The 18,521-nt window shown below is 43.1% G+C and overlaps 1 protein-coding gene and 1 long non-coding RNA gene across 3 annotated transcripts in view; one reads left to right on the top strand and one right to left on the bottom strand.

Moving 5' to 3' along the window:
• The window catches only part of poln (polymerase (DNA directed) nu), a 283,259-nt gene that overhangs the window by 165,292 nt on the left and 99,446 nt on the right, over positions 1 to 18,521 (top strand). The window contains exon 15 of the mRNA XM_059974013.1: positions 18,327 to 18,441. Coding sequence (XP_059829996.1) covers positions 18,327 to 18,441 — 115 coding nt within the window. The remainder of the gene's footprint in view (positions 1 to 18,326; positions 18,442 to 18,521) is intronic.
• On the bottom strand, positions 7 to 18,002 carry LOC132396557 (uncharacterized). 2 transcript variants are annotated; one of them, XR_009513020.1, is made up of 3 exons: positions 17,895 to 18,002; positions 2,234 to 2,342; positions 7 to 274 (listed from the first exon to the last, which is right to left on the bottom strand). It is a non-coding gene; the product is annotated as an uncharacterized LOC132396557 (long non-coding RNA). The 2 variants fall into 2 exon arrangements; XR_009513019.1 differs by having other exon boundaries at positions 2,056 to 2,342.

Raw genomic sequence — 18,521 nt, forward strand, 5'->3', positions numbered from 1 at the left:
CTTTATGGACATACAATCAATCTATGCGTATAAGTTATATATGTATTATATTTATTGTGTTTTTTTCATTATAGTGTTCTTTATTTTATTGTGTTAATTTTTGTGCTGCATCAGATCCGGAGTAACAACTATTTTGTTTTACTGTTGACTGGAGATGACATTAAACAATCTTCTCAACTTGTCCTTCTATGCCCGTTTCTGCTGGGCAGGTCCACTGTAGATGCAGGTTTAATCCTGACCTTGAGTGCTGTCTGTGTGGAGATTTCCTCTTAACCTAAAACATAGAATAGTCAAGTCAAGTTTATTTGTATAGCACATTTAAAAACAACCCACGTTGACCAAAGTGCTGTACAGATCAGAGCAGATCACAAATACAAGAAACACAGACATAACCAACAAGGCAAACAGCTTATTGGCACAAAAGAAACAACACAAGGGCTTAGGCACAAACCAAAAATCAGCCACATCAGGACTCAAATGCTAGTGAATAAAAGTAAGTTTTGAGCCTGGATTTAAAAGAGTCGATGGAGGGGGCAGATCTGATAGGGAGGTGAATGCTGTTCCACAGTCTAGGGCTGCAACAGCAAAGGCGCGGTCACCCCTGAGCTTAAGTCGCGGGACAGCCAGGAGCCCCAAGTCAGCCGACCTGAAGGACCTGGAAGTAGAATAAAGGTTAAAAGGTCTGTGATATGGGGGGGGGGGTAGCCCATTTAGGGCCTTATAAACAAACAGGAGAATCTTAAAATCAATTCTGAACCGTACTGGCAGCCAGTGGAGGGAGGCCAGGATAGGAGTAATATGGTCCCTCTTCTGGGCACCTGTCAGGAGCCTGGCTGTGGCATTCTGGACCAGTTGCAGATGGGACAGCGCAGTGCTGTACAGCCCCTTTGGCCACAATGTTGTGCTGACCTTTTAACCTACTCCAAGATCAATCTAATACTTCCTTCCCACATAGCCCTCACTTTTTCTTTCATCCCTGTTCTCCCTGTGTGACTTCCCCTGTGTGCTCCAAGTTCTATTTCTCTCTCACATCCCAAAGGTGTCCAAGTTGGCATTTTACTTCACCACTGTAAAGTATCCTTTGCACAGTACTGTATAAAAGTCTTAGGCACATGCAAAAAAAAATCTGAAAAGCAAGGATGCTTTAAAAGTAAGGAAATGAAAAGTTTCTAACGAACAAAATATTTTATAAAGAACAGTAAGCAGAGAAAAATGAAATCAAATCAATATTTGATGTGAATGCCCTTTGCCTTTAAAATAGCATCAATTCTCTTAGTTGTGCTGTTGTGCAGTTTTATAAGATAATCAGCTGGTAGGTTGTTGCAAGCATCTTGGAAAACTTGCCACAGTTCTTCTGCAGACTTTGCCTGTCTCTCTGTCTTCTGTCTCTCCAGGCAATCCCAGATGATATTGAGATCAGGGCTGTGTGGAAGCCATATCATATGAAACCATATAAAAAATCTAGGGTGGCTAAGACCTTTGTACAGAACTGTATATGGATAAGTGATAAAATCAGAGTGTGTGATTTGTAGGGAGAATAACATGGGATTAGCGCAGTCACTGAAGAAGACTGTTTAACTTTTTGACTTGTGTCCAAAATGCACCTTATCCTAACTATTAATCTATCTGGAATATATTTTATTATCTGTTAATGGTATTAATGGTAATATTATGTTAAAGTTTTCAAGGGTACGTTTAATGTCAGAGAAATGTATACAATATACATCCTGAAATTATTTTTCTTGGCAACCATCCTTGAAAATAGAGGAGTGCCTCCAAAAAATGAATGACAGTTAAATGTTAGAACCCCAAAGCCCCCCCTCCCACGTGTAAGCAGCAGCAAAGCAATGATCCCTCCTCCCCCACTGGCAAAACAAAAGCTCCCACCACCTCAAGCGTGAGCAAAGCAACAGCAAAGACACAGACTTGCAGTTACCCCCGAAGACTATGTGTTCACCCAGTATTCGACATACCACAGGCTCTCTTTCTCCCTAATAAAGGAGAAAGAGGTGTCTCTGTTTCACAGCAAGAGGAGAGACGTAACAAAGAACTCACTGATTTACAATGGTAAAAGTCCATTGCGTTGCTTTTTCTGAGCTCTGATCTCAGGTCTCTGGGCACATAGCCAGAGATCTTCTGTCTCCCATGCACACCGATTTCCAGCTGGGACAATGACCTTCGGTCTGCCCTTCTCTAGAGCCATGAGATCCCAGAACTCCGAAGGTGAGCTAACCTCTTAGGCTGCATCCTTGGTATGTTGAATAATGGTCAGTCGTGAAATCTCTAGAGCAGCTCCCATTCCCACAACGAACTGAAGTCAGCGTGTAACTCCAGGTCAGGGTCTTCAAAAGATCCATGAAAGGGAAAAATAGAGATATTAAAGGTAGAAATAGAGCTGTTTCTGAAGATGCAAGCCAAGGAGTTGCCATTGTCTCTCCTTATGTGTTGTGTGTGAGTTATATGTACTGTATTGTGCACCTTTGGGTCTGTTCCTTTGGTTTCATCTAAATCTTTCACTTCTCTGTTTGATTCCTAGCTTCTGATTATTAGGGCATAACCTCGGCAGTTTCTCTTTTCACAGATGCTCCTCCATCTGCTGAGCATTCCCAGCATTCTCTGGTTTTGCTTGGTTGCTGGTCTGGCCTTGACCAGATCTGAACAGTGAGGATGGAGGAGGTTATTTTTCTGTTTCATTCAGCATATTTCTCTTTCTCTCTCACTTTCTCTCTCTCTGATTCTCTTTTCCCTCTCTCCTTTTCTCTCCGATTCTTTCTATCTCACTCTTTCCCTCTCTCTCTCCCACATGATAGCACAACAGTTAGCACAATGCTTTACAACACAGGCTGTAAGATCAGAGTTCAATTCCATTGCTGCCTATAAGGAGTTTGTACTTTTTCCCTGTGACTGCATGGACTTCCTCTGGGTGCTCCTGCTTTCTCTTACATTTCAAAGACATACAAGTTAGGCTAGTAAGTTGTGGAAATGCTATGTTGGTGTCAGAAGCATGGTGACACTTCCTGATCTTTTCTCTCTCTCTTTCTCTGTCTCTGTCTCTCTTTTTATTTGTCTGTCTGTCTGTCTCTTTTTTTTTCCGAGGGATATTTCAGCTGATATTTTAGATGGTGTGAGGAGATTGGAAGATTCCATAAGACCACAAGACACAGGAGCAGAATTAGGCCATGCAGCCCATTGAGTCTGCTGTGCCATTCCATCATGGCTGATCCTGGATCTCACTCAACCCCATACACCTTTCTTTCCGCCATATCCTTTGATACCCTGACTGATCAAGAAATTATCAACTTTTGCCTTAAATATACTAACATAATTGGGAGAAGTTGTTGTGGGAAACAGGGAAATGGCAACAGAATTTAATGCATACTTTAGATCTGTCTTCACCAGGGAGAACACAAGCAATCTCCCAGATATATGGATGGGCCAGGGTCATAAGTTATCAAAAGAATTGAAACAGATTGACATTAGGAAAGAAACTGTGATGAGTAGACTGATAGGACTGAAGGCTAATAAATCCCCGGGTCCAGATGGTCTGCATTCGAGGGTTCTAAAAGAGGTGGCTCAGGAAGTTGCGGATGCATTGGTAATCATTTTCCAATGTTCCTTAGATTCAGGATCAGTTCCTGAAGATTGGAGAGTGGCTAATGTTATCCCACTTTTCAAGAAGGGAGGGAAGGAGAAAATGGAGAACTATCGCCTAACGTCAGTTGTGGGGAAGATGCTTGAGTCCATTATTAAGGACAAAATAGTGGCATATCTTGATGGCAGTAATAGGATTAGGCTGAGCCAGCATGGATTTACCAAGGGCAAATCATGCTTGACTAATCTGTTGGAGTTTTTTGAGGGTGTAACAAGGATGTTAGACAAGGGTAAGCCAGTGGATGTAGTGTACCTAGATTTTCAGAAGGCATTCGATAAGGTGCCACATAGGAGATTGGTGAGTAAAATCAGAGCTCATGGCATTGGGGGCAGGGTTTCAACATGGATAGAAAACTGGTTGGCAGATAGAAAGCAAAGGGTAGCAGTGAATGGGTGTTTCTCGAACTGGCTGGAGGTGACTAGTGGGGTACCACAGGGCTCTGTATTGGGACCACAGCTCTTTACAATTTATGTCAATGATTTAGATGAGGACATTGAAAACTATATTAGCAAGTTTGCTGACGATACTAAACTGGGTGGCAGTGTGACATGCGAAGAGGACGTTAGGAGAATACAGGGAGACTTGGATAGGCTGGGTGAGTGGGCAGATACTTGGCAGATGTCATTCAATGTGAATAAATGTGAAGTTATCCACTTTGGAAGCAGGAACAAGAGGGCAGAGTATTGTCTGAACGGTGTAGAGTTAGGTAAGGGAGAAATGCAAAGAGACCTAGGAGTCCTAGTTCATTAGTCAATGAAGGTGAATGAGCAAGGGCAACAGGCAGTGAAGAGGGCAAATGGAATGTTGGCCTTTATTACAAGGGGAATTGAGTACAAGAACAAGGAAATCCTCTTGCATTTGTACAGAGCCCTGGTGAGACCACACCTGGAGTATCGTGTACAGTTTTGGTCTCCAGGTTTAAGGAAGGACATTCTGGCAATTGAGGAAGTGCAGCGTAGATTCACTAGGTTGATTCCTGGGATGACAGGGCTGTCTTACACAGAGAGATTGGAGAGATTGGGCTTGTACACACTGGAATTGAGGAGATTGAGAGGGGATCTGATTGAAACGTTTAAGATAATTAAAGGATTTGATAGGATTGAGGCAGGAAATATGTTCCAGATGTTGGGAGAGTCCAGTACCAGAGGGCATGGATTGAGAATAAGAGGTCAGTTATTTAAAACAGAGTTGAGGAAAAACTTCTTCTCCCAGAGAGTTGTGGAGGTGTGGAATGCACTGCCTCGGAAGACGGTGCAGGCCAATTCTCTGGATGCTTTCAAGAAGGAGCTAGATGGATATCTGATGGATAGGGGAATCGGGGGATATGGGGACAAGGCAGGGAGGGACTGGGTATTGATAGTGAATGATCAGCCATGATCTCAGAATGGCGGTGCAGACTCGAGGGGCCGAATGGTCTACTTCTATTGTCTATTGTCTATTGCCTTCATCATAGTCTGTGGCAGAGCATTTCACTCTGGCTAACAAAAATTCCTCCTTACCTTTGTTCTAAAGGGTTGCCTCTCAATTTTGGAGCTGTGCCCTCTAATTCTGGATACCCTCACCACAGGAAACCTCTTCTCTACCCTATCTAGTCTTTTCAACATTTGGTAGATTTCAATGAGATCCCCTCACATTCTTCTAAATTCCAGTGAGTAATGGCCCTAAGCTGCCAAACCCTTGTCATATGTTAACCCCTTCATTCCCAAAATCATCCTTGTGAACCTCCTCTGGACCCTCTTCAATGACAACATATCCTTTTGGAGATATTGGGTCCAAAACTGTTGACAATACTCCAAGTGTGGCCTGACTAGTCTTATAAAGGCTCAGCATTATCTGCTTGCTATTATATTCTATTCCCCATGGAATAAATGCCAACACTGCATTTGCCTTTTTTACCACACTCATCCTGTAAATTAACCTTCTATGAGTCTTGCACGAGGACTCCTAAGTCACTCTGCACCTCTGATGTTTGAACCTTCTCCCCATTCAGATAATAGTCCGCACTATTGTTCCTTTTACCAAAATGCATTATCATACATTTCCCAACACTGTATTCCATCTGCCACTTTTTTGCCCATTCTTCCAATTGTCTAAGTCCTGCTGCAATCGCATTGCTTCCTCGGCACCACCTAGCCCTCCACCTGTCTTTGTATCATCCGCAAACTTTGCCACAAAGCCATCAGTTCCATTATCTAAATCACTGACAAACAATGTGAAATTCCTCATGTAATATGCTGTTGCATTAAAAGTAACATCAGTAGAGGGTGGTAGTGTGGCAGAATATTTTATCTGGTCTGGTGTGTTTAAGGGGGTAGACTAAAAGGCTTGAAGACTGCTTCTGGAAACTAGGAATGCAGGTGGTCTCCATCACTGGAAATCTCTTGTTTTCCTGACCATCCAACCTTGTCTGTAGCAGTTTGCCCAGAGGATCTTGTCCTGTTGAGGTCTGAGACACTTCCCTAAGACCCACTCTTCCTTGGAGGCATGGATAGCTTCCTGACCATTTTCACTCTCTCCACAGCCCTGCCCGGTGCAGTTACAGGATTGTTCAAGGTAACATAGGGAGGCAGTAAAGTCTCCTGCCAAAGTAAACTTGTCAGCTGAGGGTGACCTTAGGCAGTGATCCGTAAGGAAGCTGAAAACAGGTTAATATTTCCCAGCGATGCACTTCCCTCTGATTGCAAAGTGCCACTGGGAGCACACATAACATGCAACAATTTGGCATACTTATGAGGTGAATGATTTTTATTGGAAAATTTTGCTCATGGACTGAATATTCATAACCCTCCAGTAACATATTCACAGGGCACATGTCTGACTACTCTGTGTAATGTGCTTTGCAAATAGCCTCACTGCTCTCTTTGATTAAGGAAATCAAGGAAACCCAACATTTGTTGTCCTCTGTGAGAACAGCTAATCAGTAGTGGGACTTAAGTGGGCTACCAACGATTACTCAGTGAAACTAAGACTGCAGGACCACCCTAAGGGTAGTCTTCTTGTTACACAACAGGAAGTCATGGACTGTCACGGTGGATTGGGAATGGGAGTGAAAATTAAAATGTTTGGTCTCTGGGAATTCCCACTTGCGGCGGGTGGTGTGGAAGTGCTTGACGAAACGGCCCCCCCGATATGCAATGTGTTTCACCAATGTAGAGGAGGCTCCGCCAGGGGCGCTGGACACAATAGATGACCCACCAGCAGCTTTGCAGGTGAAGTGTTGCCTTACCTGGACAGACTGCCAGGGGCTTTGAATGGAGATGAGGGAAGAGGTGTATGGGCAGGTGCGGCACGGAGGCTGCCCGCAGGCATAAATGCTGAGAGGGAGGGATGAACGGACAAGAGAATCACGGAGGAAACGATCCCTGTGAAACCGGGGGGGGGGGGGGATGAGGAGGGGGTCTAGTTTCCCTTTGGAAATGGCAGAAGTTGTGGAGGATATTGTATGCCATACTCCTGGTGTAACCTTAAACTCTGTAACAGTTGTAAGCCTTACACCCTCAATAGATTAAAAGAGTCATAGAATACTATATCATGGCCCTTTGGCCCATCTAGCCCTACCGAAATGTTATTCTGCCTCATCCTATCAGCCAGCACTTGGCCTCCATATCCATCCCATCTATATAGCTATCCAAATTTCCTTTAAATGTTGCAATCGAACCTGCATCCACTGGCAGCTCGTTCCACGCTCTCACCACCCTCTGAGTGAAGAAGTTTCCCCTCATGTTCCCCTTAAACATTTCACCCTTCATCCTTAACTTAGTTATACTCACCCAACCTCAATGGAAAAAGCCTCTTTGCATTCACCCTATCTATATCCCTTATAATCTGTATACCTCTATAAAATCTTCCCTCATTCACCAGGGAATAAAGTCCTATCCTATTCAGCCTTCTCCTATATCAGGGAGCTCCTCTGTCTGAGGTCCTCAAGTCCTGGCAACATTCTTGCAAATTTTCTCTGCACTCTTTCAATCTTATTGATATCATTTCGGAAGATAAATGTGACCTTTACACCATGTATAATTGTAACCCTTGCATTCTGTCCAGTTGTAACCTCACACCCTATATACAGTAATTGTAGCCCTTACACCCTGCACAGTTGTTTCATTTGCACACTGTATATTTGTTAACTACATCTGATACAATTGTAACCCTTCCATCCTGTACAATTGTAACCCTCACCTTTCTTTTAAACACCATTCTTTCTTTGCAACAAGGTCTCCAGTTCCACGTGTTGGCTAAATATTTGCTAAACTTACATGCTAACACCCGGTGTTCCCGTGGGCAACTCAAGCGAATAATACCTACCTGAAGAGTGCAGAGGCACAAAGCAGTAGTTTTCAGTGAACCTTACACATTGTGGAGATTCCTGCTGACACCTACTCATTCTCACAGCCTGGCTGGTACAAAAAATATTATTTTCCCCAAGCAGTAAGGCTGATCAATATGTTCACCCACTAACCCACCCCTCCACAACCCCAACCACCACTACTTTATCGTTTCCAGTCAGTCACCATATCTCTAGACACTCTTGTGCCTAGCGACACTTTATGGACTTACAATTAATCTACATAAGCTATCATATATATTTATATTTATTGTGTTTTTTCACTTTCAATATTTTTATTAGTTTCTGCATAGAGGAATACAGAGTACAAGAAGATTTATTAGTCAAAAGAAACAAAATAAAATAGTACCAAATACATTGTATTAAAAATACAGTTACAATGACAAATCCCTGTATTCATAAAAATTAAATTAAATTGTAATATTGAAATATAATAATTTTGTCATACAAAAAAATCTAAACCCATTACCAAAGTCAGAGCTGTTAGGAAAAGCAAGAAAAAAAGGGGAAAAATCCCTTATCATATAATAAAATATATTATTAGCCACCATCTGTACTTTACAACAAATTAAAGGTTTTGCAAATAAGTCAAAAATGGTCCCCACAATGTCTAAAAGTCTTGGCTAGATTCAATAACTGAACATTTGATCTTCTCTAAATTTAAGCATGACATAACATCCCGTAACCATTGAGCATGAGTAGGCAGAACAGCATCCTTCCATTTAAGCAAGAGCGCCCTTCTAGTTATAAGAGAAGTAAAAGCCAAAATGTACAAATCCGGTGTCTCCAAAATAAATTCTTTTATTTTGGATAAATTGGGTAAAAGGGTTAGGCTTAAAATTTACCATGAAAAGTACCGAGAAAGTCTGGAATACTGTACTCCCTTCCAGTATCTTTCAAGGCTCGGACATGTCCAAAACATGTGAATTAATGAAGCTTCTCCATTATTACAGCTTTCACAGAAAGGAGATATATCCGAATAAAAACGAGATAGCTTATCTTTAGACATGTAAGCCCTATGAACCACTTTAAATTGTAAGAGGGAATTATTGTGCTCTTATTGTGATTTTTTTGTGATGAGGAGTAACAATTATTTTGTTCTCCTTTACACTTGTATACTGGAAATGACATTAAACAGTCTTGAATCTTCGAATTCCAATTAGTCTTGAACCCACCTCCAACCACTCTATAGCAGGCGATTGTCTCCTCACTGGTAGCTCCCCTTCCTGGGAGCCGCAACTCAATACAAATAGGGTGGGATAGTTAATGTAACGCTATTACTCCAAATATCAAACACCCTCATGAATCATTTGTGCCTCCTTTTCCAGTTTCATGGTCTTCAGATGATGGATAATTGTGCTTTGAGCATATTCTTAAGATGACCATGGGTTGAAATTCCCTGTGTTCTTTGAGAGTGGAGATTATGATTGAACCTGCCTGGCAGACTAGACAATGTCTCAGTTCACACTAAATAGGATCTTCTGCAGCCTTGTAGATCAGCCCACAGATAATTGCAGAAACTTTACTGAAATGCTGTCAACTCTCCTGTGGTGCCTGGTCTACAGCAAAGCTGCAGTGTCACCAATCTTTTTCACAAATACTCTGGATAACTGCACTCACCACCACTCTGAACTGATTTTACAACCTACACTCTCACTCTCAAAGACTCTTCACAACTCATGTTCTCAGCTTTATTTTAATTTGCACAATTTGTCTCCTTTTGCACATTTGTTACTTGTCAGGCATTGTTTTTTGAATATTGAACATAAAACATAAAACAGTACAGCATGGCCCACAACGTTGTGCCAACCCTTTAACCCACACCAAGATCCATCCATATGGCCCTTCAGTTTTCCTTCATTCATGTGCCACTTATGTATAGATTTTTAAAATTTTTGCTGTATTTATTTATTTTCCTGTAAATGCCTACAAGAAAAGGCATTTCGGTAATGTGTCTGTGCTTTGATAATAAAATTTACCTTGACTTTGAAAGTTACAATACCTCAAGTTTCTGGCTCACTCCTAATGACTTGTGGGAATAAGTTTACAAAAGATGCATTGCGGGTTTCTTTAGTTTTCACATCCTCTGTCTGCTGCAGTTACACTGTCCTGGAACCATTCCACGTTATTGTTTTCAGTGCATCTATTAAAATCTGGAGCATGGGAGCTCTTCTTCACACCAGGGGATCATTAAGGCACCTGGTATCAATGTAAGAGAGCTGATATCGCTGCAACAGCAATTTTAGTAAATTTAATTTTGTTTTTATATAGTGAAACAGCATGGTAACAAGCTCTTCAAGCCCAACGAGCCCGCACCGCCCAGTTACACCCATGTGACCAATGAAGCTACTAACCTGTACACTTTTGCAATGTGGGAGGAAACCAGAGCACCCACAGGAAACCCGCACAGTCACATCAGAAAGTACAAACACCTTACAGGCAGCAGAGGGAATCTAACTCCGATCACTGGCACTGAAATTTATTTTTAAATTTCATTTTATAGAGATACAGTTTGGAATAGCCCTTCTGGCATTTCGAGTGGTGCCGCCCAGCAGTCCTCAATTTAAGCCTAATCATGGGACAATTTACAATGGCTGATTAATCTACCAACTGGCAAATCTTTGGATTGTGGGAGGAAACCGGAACATCTGGAGGAAACCCAAATGGGTACAGAGTGAACGTACAAGCTCATTACAGACAATGGTGGGAATTGAATCCAGGTTGCTGGTACTGTATAGCATTATGCTAACCACTATCCCTATGCACAATGCTACAGTTGCCCTAGAATGTTATTATGGAGCACTTCACAAGTACCACTTGGCTCTCTCTGCTTTTGCCCAGTGCTTTGCCTCCTTTCCCTCTGGCTATGTTGATGCTTGCTGGGATTGGAGGGCTTGAGTTACAGGGAGAGACTGGAGACTTTATATCCTGGAATGCAAGATCTGAGAGTTATAAAATCATGAGGGGTGTACACAGCATGAATGTTCATGGGGTAGAGGGGTTTAAAACCAGAGGACATTGGTTTAAGGTGAGAGAGGAAAGATTTAAAGGGGATTTGAGGGGCAAATTTTCCACACAGAGGCTCGTGGGGATAAGGAACGAACTGCCAGAGGAAGTGGTAGAGACAGATACACTGATTAGTGTAGCACTTCATAGCAGTCAGCTGTAAGATTGGGATTCGCTTCATGCCGTTGTCCGTCGAGAGTTTGTATGTGTGCGTTTTTGCCAGGCGCTCAGGGTTCCCCCCACATCCCAAAGGCTTACCAGTTAGGATTCCCTGCATGCTATATTGGTATCAGAAACTCAGTGGCACTTGCGGGCTGCTCAGCACAATCCTCGCTGATTTGATGTGGCGCAAATGTCACGTTTCACTGTAGGTCTCGATGTATGGGCGAAAAATAAAGGTGATCTGACATTTAAACATTTGAAAGGTGTTTTGGCAGGTACATGGACAAGAAAGGTTACAGGAAAGTTTATCGTGGCACCTGTGCATACATGGTACTGTACTTGTACGTTCAGCAGTGAACTCAACTTAGTTTAGAGCATGGCTCCAAACCGTTTTTATGCCACAGTCAGCGGACCCCAGGTTGGCAACCCCTGGTCTGGAGGGCCAAAAGCAAGCAAATGGGCTGATTTCAGACAGACATTCTGGTTTGTGTGGACTAGGTGTGGCAGAGGGCCTATTTTGTGCTGTCTGACAACAAAGCCAAAAGTAAGCACATGTATCATGGAAAGAGAACATAAAGGCTCTACCAGAAAACATCAAACAAAATTTGACATCTAGCTAGAGAAGGACACATTAGCATTGATGTCCAAAGTGAGGTTGTAAGGAGGAAAATAAAGAGAGAGAGTTTATGGCAAGAATTTCAAAGTTTGGCACCTTGCTTTCTGAAGGGAATAGAGCAGTAGATATCATGGATGATCAGAGACAAGAAATGGAGGAGTGCAGAGGTGCTGGAGGGTTCACATAACTGGAGGAAGTTGCAGAAAAATGGGAAGGAATATTAAAACTGATGCTTTGATGAAAGAGGGTTCATGAAGGTGAGTCAGCACAGGTTTGAAGTTACAGCAGCTGCAGTAAACTATTTGGCCCATTGTGCCAACTCTGCTATCCAATGAGATCACAGCTGACCTTTGACATCAGCACCACTCTCATGCACTCAGCAGGTTTCTCTTAATCCCTTTCACATCCAAAATGATACGGAAACCTCCACCAGACACGCATGAGAAGCCTGATGCAGGAAGGGAGGCTGAGACACGTGGGTGAAGATTTCCTCTTTAATCACCACTTAGACAGTCACTGAGTGGTCACTTTGTCTGGTACCCCTGTACACCTGCTCATTAATACGAATATCTAATCAGCCAATCATGAGGCAGTAACTCAGTGCATAAAAGCATGCAAACGTGGTCAAGAAGTTCAGTTGTTGTTCAGACCAAACAATGAACTAACATTGAACTATCAGAATAAACACAATGAGCTATCAGAACTCATCCTAACCCTCCCAGAGGGAAGCAATGCGATCGAAGAGACTTTGACCGTGGAATGATTGTTGGTGCCAGACAGGGCAGTTTCACTATTTCAGAAACTGTTGATCTCCTGGGATTTTCACACACAACAGTCTCTGGAGTTTACAGAAAATGGTGTGAAAAACATAAAAAAAATCCAGTGAATGGCAGTTCTTTGTTAATGAGAGAGGTCAGAGGAGAATGGCCGGACTGGTTCATGCTGACAGGAAGATAACAGTAACTCAGATAGCTTAGGGTTACAACAGTGGTGTGGAGAAGAGCATCTCTGAATGTACAACATAATGAACCTTGTAGTTAATGGCTACAACAGCTGAAAGCCACACTGTGTTCCACACCTATACCTAATAAGATGGCCTCTGAGTTTGCAATATAAAACATTATAGCCCTATACAGGCCATTCAGCCCACAATATTGTATTGACCTTTTAACCTAAAATCAATCCAGCACTTCCCTACTTCCCTACTTTACACTTGCCCACCATTTTTCTATCATATGCATGCCTAAATGAAATACATTTACAAATACATTCCATAGTTCCTATTTTGAAAAAAAAAAGCATACAATGTTCATACCGGGCATCTATTTCACTTTTCATATCTCAGTTTTAGCTGTGGCCTTGTCTGGACAACAGATTAGCTTCTGACCTAAACCTTCTCACCCCACACCCCTGTGCCACACTGGCTTTTGGTTGAGCATCATTTCAAAATTCTCATCCATCTCTGAGAAATCAATCCCAGCCACCCTCCTCTGTCTAACCCTGATCTCATTCAGCCTGAAAATCATCCCAGGTATAAACACAGGGGATTCCGCAGATGCTGGAAATCCGGAGCAACACACATAAATTGCTGGATGAACAGGCAGCATCTATGGATAGGGATAAACGGTTAACGTTTTGGGTTAAGACTGTTTATCAGGATTGGAAAGGAAGGGTGAAGCAGCCAGAATGTGAAGGTGGTGGGTGGTGGGTGAAGAGGAGGAGTATAAGCTGGCTGAGCATGTGGTTGAAGAGTTGGAGAACAGCAGGGATCACAGAGGGGGAGCAGTTAGTGGAGGTTTCACTGAACTCCCTTCAAAGAGAACATTTATCTTGGAACGACATACAAGACATACAATATGCTAGAGAAACTCAACAGGTCACCTGTAGAGGGAAGTGGACAGCCTCCAGGTATCTGAGATAGCCAGGTCCCTCTAATTCTCTGAGCTTTCCTGAATTTAATTGTGCCATCAATTGCTATCTGGTGTCCTAAGTTTTGGAATTTCCTCCCTCAAACTCTCTCTCTCCCCTTCAAAAAGTTCTTTAAAATTTACTTCTTTGACCAAGCATTGAACCACCTCAAATAATATCCCTTCAGAAAGCATACCTTCAAGTATTGACTGATAAAGTTTCAATGAAAAGACCAGGGACATTTTGCTACAATAAAGCTGCTATATAAATCAAAACTGTTATTATAATTGATGTCTCAGAACCTCGTTTGTAGTCACATATTTCATATAGTCTCAAGGCTGGAAGATACTTGCAGCCCGCTGCATAATATTGATTCCCACTTAACTCCAGTCAGTGGAACAGAAGCACTTAGCCTGATGTTGTATTAATTGTTTTGTTCTATTGGCCCTGAGACAGCGGGTTGCTGTATCCTAAAACCCACCCCACAATGATGCTTTGCAATTTTCTGAAAGATGCCTATGATAGCATGGGCAAAAGTTGACACTGAGGAAATTGAAAAGAGCTTCACAACAGAGTACTAAAAGCCCAAAGAATCTCTTGCTGTTGGAATAGCAAGGCACAGAAACCCCACCTCTGCCATTTGTCTGCTTTTATTTCCTCATTTTCTCTCGTTATAAACTCCTCTATTGTTTTTAAATTTGAACTTAAATTCTAGTTATCACTCTATAGTAGGGGTTCCCAACCTGGGGTCCACGGACCTCTTGCTTAATGAGATTGGTCCATGGCATAGAAAAGGTTGGGAACTCCCACTCTATAGGAGTAACGTGAAGCAACGAACAATCTGCTGGAGGAACACAGAGGGTTGAGCAGAATCTGCGTCATGGGGGTTGGGGGGAGAAGGAAATGTAGATGTTTCAGGTCAAAATCTGCATCTGGACAATAGAAGCCTAAAGAATTGGGCGCCATGGCAACACAGTGTTTAGTGCGACGCTATTACAGCTCGGAGCTTCAGAGTTTAGAGTTTCAATTCCAGCAGCCTCTGTAAGAAACTCGTCCATCCTTCCCGTGAAGTGCCTGGGTTTCCTCTGAGTGCTCTAGATTCTTCTCACATTCCAAAAATGTACCGGTTAGAAAGTTAATTCTGCCTACTGACTTCCTTAGTCAGCTCCATCATGGGCACTAGCCTTCCCAGCAGAAAGGACATTTTCAAAAGGCAATGTCTCAAAAAAGTAGCATCCATCAATAAGGATCCCCATTACCCAGGACGTGCCCATTTCTCAATACTACTTCAGGGAGGAGGTACAGGAGAGCAAAGACAATCTCTCAACATTTTAGGTACAGCTACTTCCTTTCCGTCATCATATTTCTGAATGGACAATGAACCCTTGTACACTATCTGGTCCTGCTGTGGCCTCCTGTATATCGGTGAGACCCGACATAGATCGGGAGACCATTTTGCTGAGCACCGGTGCTCCATCTACCAGAAAAAGTGGGATCTCCCATGGCCACCCATTTTAGTTCCATTTTCCATTCCCATTCTGACATGTCAGTCCATGGTATCCTCTACTGTTGTGAAGGAGGCCACACTCAGGCTGGAGGAGCAACTCCTCATATTCTATCTGGACAGCCTGCAACTTGATAGTATGAACATCGGTTTCTTGAACTTCTGGTAATGCACCCCCCCCCCCCGCCTCACCATTCCCCATTCCTATTTCCCTCTCTCACTGTATCTCCCTACCTGTCCATCACCTCCCTCTGGTGCTCCTCCCCCTTTTCTGTCTTCCATGATCTTCTGTCCTCTCCTGTCAGACTCCCCCTTTTCCAGCCCTGTATCACTGTCACTGATCAACCTCCCAGCTCTTTACTTCACCCTTCCCTCCCCAACTCCACTTCACCTATTACCTTGTGTTTCTTCCTCCGCTCCCCTCCCCTTCTTACTCTGACTGCTCTCTCTTTTTTCCAGTTCTAATGAAGGGTCTCGGCCTGAAATGTTGATTCTACTCTTTTCCACAGATGCTGCCTGGCCTGCTGAGTTCCTCCAGCATTGTGTGTGTGTTGCTCGGATTTCCAGCATCTGCAGATTTTCTCTTGTTTGTGATTACACCATGTCAATTTTTTTTGCTCTGTTTGCAATGCTTATTTAATTTATATATAGATATGTTTCTTTTTTGCAATTTATAGTTTACTTATTATTACGTATTGCATTGTACTGCTGCTGAAAAACAACAAATTTCATGACATATGCTGGTGATGTTAAACCTGATTCTGATTCATAGAGTCGTGCTGTTTATATAGTATGCAAACAGGCCCTTCAGCCCATCTCATCCATGCAGGCCAGGTTGCCTACCTGAGCTAGTCCCAGTTACCAGCAGGACCTTGAGAAAAGCAACTATGATCTGCGCAAAGCTATCAAGGCTGTGAAACAACAATACAGGGACAAGATTGAGTCAAGATTGACAACGAATAGCACATGTGACTTGTGGCGAGGGTTGCATAACATTGCAGACTTCAAAGCCAAACTTTGTGGTGCCGCCAACATCGCGTCCTCTCCCCCAGATGAGCTCAATCACTTTTACACGTGGTTCGATGTCGCTAACTCTGAGCCCCTGAGGAAAGACACCGCAACAACCTGCAACCTGGTCATCTCTGAGGCTGAGATACGCAAGTGTTTCCAACGAGTGGACAGTCGCAAGGCTGCAGGACCGGACAGCATTCCAGGGCAGGTATTCGGGATGTGTGCAGCACAACTGGCAGGTGTGTTTGCAGTAATTTTTAATCGCTTCCTCTCCCAGTGTAGAGTGCCCTCCTACTTCTAATTATCGACCATTGTTCCTGTACCAAAAAAGACCAAGGTAACATGTCTGAATGACTGGCATCCTGTCGCACTCACTTCAATAATAAGCAAGTGCTTTGAGAGGCTGGTCAAGGATTACATCTGCAGCTTGTTACCACCCAAGCTGGACCCCCTACAATTTGCCCATCGACACAACCGATCGACAGACAACACAATAGCCACTGCTCTACATACTCTCCTTGCACATCTGGAGAAGAAGGATGCTTATGTGAGAATGCTGTTCTTGGACTACGGTTCAGCATTCAATACCATAATTCCATCCAGGCTTGACAGGAAGCTCAGAGACCTCGGCCTTCACCCTGCCTTGTGCAGCTGTCAGATCGCCAGCAGGTGGTAAGAGTGGGCTCCCTCACCTCTGCCCTTCTGACCCTCAACACAGGAGCCCCTCAGGGCTGTGTACTAAGTCCTTCCTTTACTCCCTGTATACCCATGAGGATGTCACCACCGACAGCTCTGATCTGCTAATTAAATTTGCTGATGATACTACATTTATTAGCCTAATCTCAAACAATAATGAGATGGCCTACAGGGAAGAAGTCATCTCTCTGACACAGTGGTGTCAAGAAAATAACCTCTCCCTCAAAGTCACGAAAACAAAGAAGCTGGTTGTAGATTACAGGAGGAATGGAGACGGGCTAACCACTATTGACGTCATTGGATCTGGGGTTGAGAGGGTGAACAGCTTTAAGTTCCTCGGCATCCACACGTGGTCTGTACACACCAGCTGTGCGGTGAAAAAAGCACATCAGCTTCTCTTTCACCTCAGACAGATGGGGAAGTTTGGTATGGGCCCCCAGACCCTAAGAATTTTCTACAGGGGCACAATTGAGAGCATCCTGACTGGCTGCATCATTGCCTGGTATGGGAACTGTACCTCCCTTAATCGCTGGACTCTGCAGAGAGTAGTACAGACAGCCCAGAGCATCTGTAGTTGTGAACTTCCCATGATTCAGGATATTTACAAAGACAGGTGTGTAAAAAGGGCCTGAAGGATCTTTGGGGACCCAAGTCACCCCAACTACAATCTATTCCAGCTGCTACTATCTGGGAAATGGTACTGCAGTATAAAAGCCAGGACTGACAGGCTCCAGGACAGCTTATTCCACCAGGTCATCAAACTGATTAACCCGCACTGATTTGAGTGTATTTCTATGTGACATTAACTGTTCTATTTATTATAAATGATTATAAGTTACTATGATGGCACATTTAAACAGAGACTTAATGTAAAGAATTTTACTCCTCATATATGTGAAGAATGTAAGAAATAAAGTCAATTCAATTCAATTCTATAAACCTTTCCCATGCAAATACCTGTCTATGTGTCTTTAAACATCGCAATTGTACTCACCTCTACCACTTTCTCTGGCAGCTCGTTATTCACCACCCTCTATGTGAAAAGAACTGCCCCTCAGATCCCTTCTAAATCACTTCTCTTTTCTGGGAAAATGACTTCGGCTACTCACCTTATCTATATCCCTTGTGTTTTTCTGAACCCCTGTAAGGTCACTGCTCAGCCTTGTATGCTCCAGGAAATAACTGTTGGTTACAGATGAATAGTAAGTCCTAGCTTAACCAATCTCCCATTATAACCTCAGCCCTCTAGTCCTGGTAATATGCCCATAAATCTTTTCTTGAGCCCTCTCCAGTTTAATAACATCCTGCTGTGTATAGAGGTAAAGTACCAGAGCCTGGGGAACAAGTTCCTAAAATGCTTCTGGTGTATAATACTTAACCACCTCCACTACCTCCAAATAATTTACGACTTTATATTTTGTTACAGACTTTTCCCACATCGAACTGCGAATCCTCGCACACCTCACCTCAGACCCAGAGCTGCTGAGGCTGTTCCAGGAACCAGAGCCACCTGATATCTTTACCAGCCTTGCTTCTCAATGGTAGGTGAACAATATCCTCGCCACAAGTGTTCATATTGGAACATCTTGTTGGAAGTCAGCTGGTTGCAGATCAGCGAAGG

This window comes from Hypanus sabinus, chromosome 7 (assembly GCF_030144855.1).
Source record: "Hypanus sabinus isolate sHypSab1 chromosome 7, sHypSab1.hap1, whole genome shotgun sequence".
NCBI lineage: Eukaryota > Metazoa > Chordata > Chondrichthyes > Myliobatiformes > Dasyatidae > Hypanus > Hypanus sabinus.